At 42.3% G+C, this 2842-nt stretch overlaps 1 protein-coding gene across 1 annotated transcript; it reads right to left on the bottom strand.

The window, feature by feature from the left end:
• Positions 1–1336: 1336 nt before the first annotated feature.
• Positions 1337–2435, bottom strand: SARC_13974 (hypothetical protein; the record flags this gene model as incomplete). Its single annotated transcript, XM_014291895.1, has 3 exons — positions 1337–1404; positions 1720–1855; positions 2283–2435. Coding segments are annotated over 3 exons (357 nt in total), but the record flags the coding sequence as incomplete, so codon positions are not given.
• Positions 2436–2842: the final 407 nt, after the last annotated feature.

The following is a 2842-nucleotide window of genomic DNA, read 5'->3' as shown; positions in this document are numbered from 1 at the left end:
AACACACACATATATATATATATATATATATATACACACACACATATATATATATATATATATATATATATATACACACACACACACATATATATATATATATATATATATATATACATATATATACTAGACTTTACCCCAAGGGTATTTGAAAAACGAGCGACTCTTTCCGCCGGAGGCACCCTATCAGAACTTGCGCAATGCACTGCAAAACACAACGACCGCGTGAGTCTCTATACGTGTGTCCAATGGACCTATACCTACATCGACATCTACTTATACCTACATCAAAATCTATCTATAACACATCAACATCAACATCTTTCTATAACTACACCAACATCTACATATACCTACATCAACATCTACCGATAACTACATCAACATCTACCTATAACTACATCAACATCTACATACACCTTGTCAACACCCATGGCCCCAAGCCATAGTAGCTGCCCCCCACATACAAGCACTGTGCATGTACATACCTGGCAGTCGCACCATGATGTTCAAATAGCTATTCAGCGTTTTTTCTGTGAAACAGAAACCATAGGAAAGATCAGCAAGACAGGCAGGAAAGCAAGAAGCATGGAGAGGGCAGTGGTATACATCATGTGGTGCCAATACAGTGATGTGGGCTGCTAGTGTTGCGGGGACCGGTCTTCGTTTTCAATTGTGGTATATATACATACACATACACACATACACACGTACACAAACACATACACACGTACACACACACATACACACGTACACACACACACACACATATATATATATATATATATATATACAACAGATGTGTGAAAGGCAGTAGAATGAGTGCCACTACACATCATCAAACAGCAGCCACAGCTATTTACAGAATCACAACGCACTTTGCCCACTAATTGAACACTGCTAATACTCAATGGCTAGAGTTGGGCCACTAATTTGCCTTTACCAATGACTAGCCTGCACCAACGCGACAATGGCGGTGACCGTTGCTAGTGTGAGCATAAACAACACACCAGTACGCGCAGGGAATATAACACTAACAGAACAGCCACACGTAGATGGGAGTGTTAAGTACACTGTCCTGTGCGAATGTATGTGAGGCATGTATTGGTGGACTGTAGCGGTAGTACATTACTAGTCAACACAAGGATGAGGATGTGTACTGAGAGGCGGATATACGTGAAGCATGTATTGGTGGACTGTAGCAGTCGTACATTGGTTTTCTTGAAACCAGTGAAAATAGTCTATGTTACTCCTAACGTCTGCTGAGGTTATAAAAACACTAATGAGCAGAGAATACATGGGGAATGGTGTCCCTGGGACCACATCCTAAGAACAATCACTCACCGGTCGAGGATGACATAAGGCCGTGCTTCATAAGGGTAAGGAACACGTAGTCAAGACCACCTGTGGATGGGGAAAGAAAGCCGTGTGAGGGGCAGCACTGGTCATGCAGAATGTATCATATACATTTGAAGATGACCTACAAGAGCTCAATATATATATATCTATAAATGGGAAATACATGCTAAACACAACAGATTTCAAGCACGCAAGTATGGACAAGTATACCTATACACAGAACAGATACCATGCCATTCATAGAGCGAGAATGCGAGGAGACGTAAAGCATCGAAACCAAAAGGAAAGCAGCTGATGTGTCAGTCCGAGGTAGATAAGTGTATGTGTGTGCATTCGATACGTGCTTGCCAATTGACCTACCGGGAACACCGTTCATGATGAAGCAGGTAGCGTTGACGCCCTTACCCCAGAACCAGCACTCGGCAATGACGCCCATGATAAGCACGTTGATGAGATGGTGCATCCAGTCAACCATGGTCAGTCCTTTGAAGAAGAGCTGTGCACGGAAAAGTCCAGACACGGTAGGTATGTGGTAGGTATATGGCTATTAATAGATCATTCGCGTACGCAGGTAGTGCACTGGGGAGGAGTGTTGTGATCAAACATGAAATGAAAGGCAGTGGATGGTGACAACGGTCGTGTGTGGGTGTAGAATTCAAACTCGTCCCTCTGGTACAACGACATACATTGATGAACCTGGAAACCCGGAAACCCTAGACGTCAGTACAAGCCTCAGACACTTGACAGATACAACATAACTGAGTATTCCAGATAAATAGTGTACACCCAGTTTCAAGGTACAGTGTAGGTGAAACTCACCACGCCAACTACTAACGCACGTGGTTAGATAACATGCTCACCTCACACAACATGCATGCATCTACATGCAGGGTACCAGATGTGGTGGATGGATGCTTACTTACCACATGGTACAGGTGTATGGCCCAAACCAGCGGCAGACACGAGTGCTCTACCCGTTGGTCGCCATCAATAGGGTTTAGGAAGACGTCGATGAAGTCCTTGTACACTATCACCACTACCCCTGCGTTGATCAGCGCGTGCAGAATGAAGTATCTCTGTTTTGAAGCAAAACAATGGGCGCGATTTGAATGGACATACATGGGCACACACACACACGCACAAAATATTCATATACAAATACATACATACATACATACATGCATGCATGCATACATATATATATATATCTCTCTTCTAATGCACGTGAACAGAAAAGCGTTGATATCTACGTGCAGGATGGAGCATTTCTGAACCAGGGATAAAAAAAGAGCGAGATTTGGAAGTGCAAATATACGTATACAAATGTACCTATCTATATTGACACGCAAAAAAAACAACACACCAATTTATACACCCCGTATATATATATATATATAAATAATGGTCATATTTATAATTACACCTGCGGGCAAGTTTACATATAGAGATGAATGTATTCCTTCGTACACACACAAACACACAC

Source organism: Sphaeroforma arctica (assembly GCF_001186125.1).
Source record: "Sphaeroforma arctica JP610 unplaced genomic scaffold supercont1.3984, whole genome shotgun sequence".
Classification (NCBI taxonomy): Eukaryota; class Ichthyosporea; order Ichthyophonida; genus Sphaeroforma; species Sphaeroforma arctica.
This window is presented reverse-complemented; position numbering and strand designations above follow the sequence as displayed.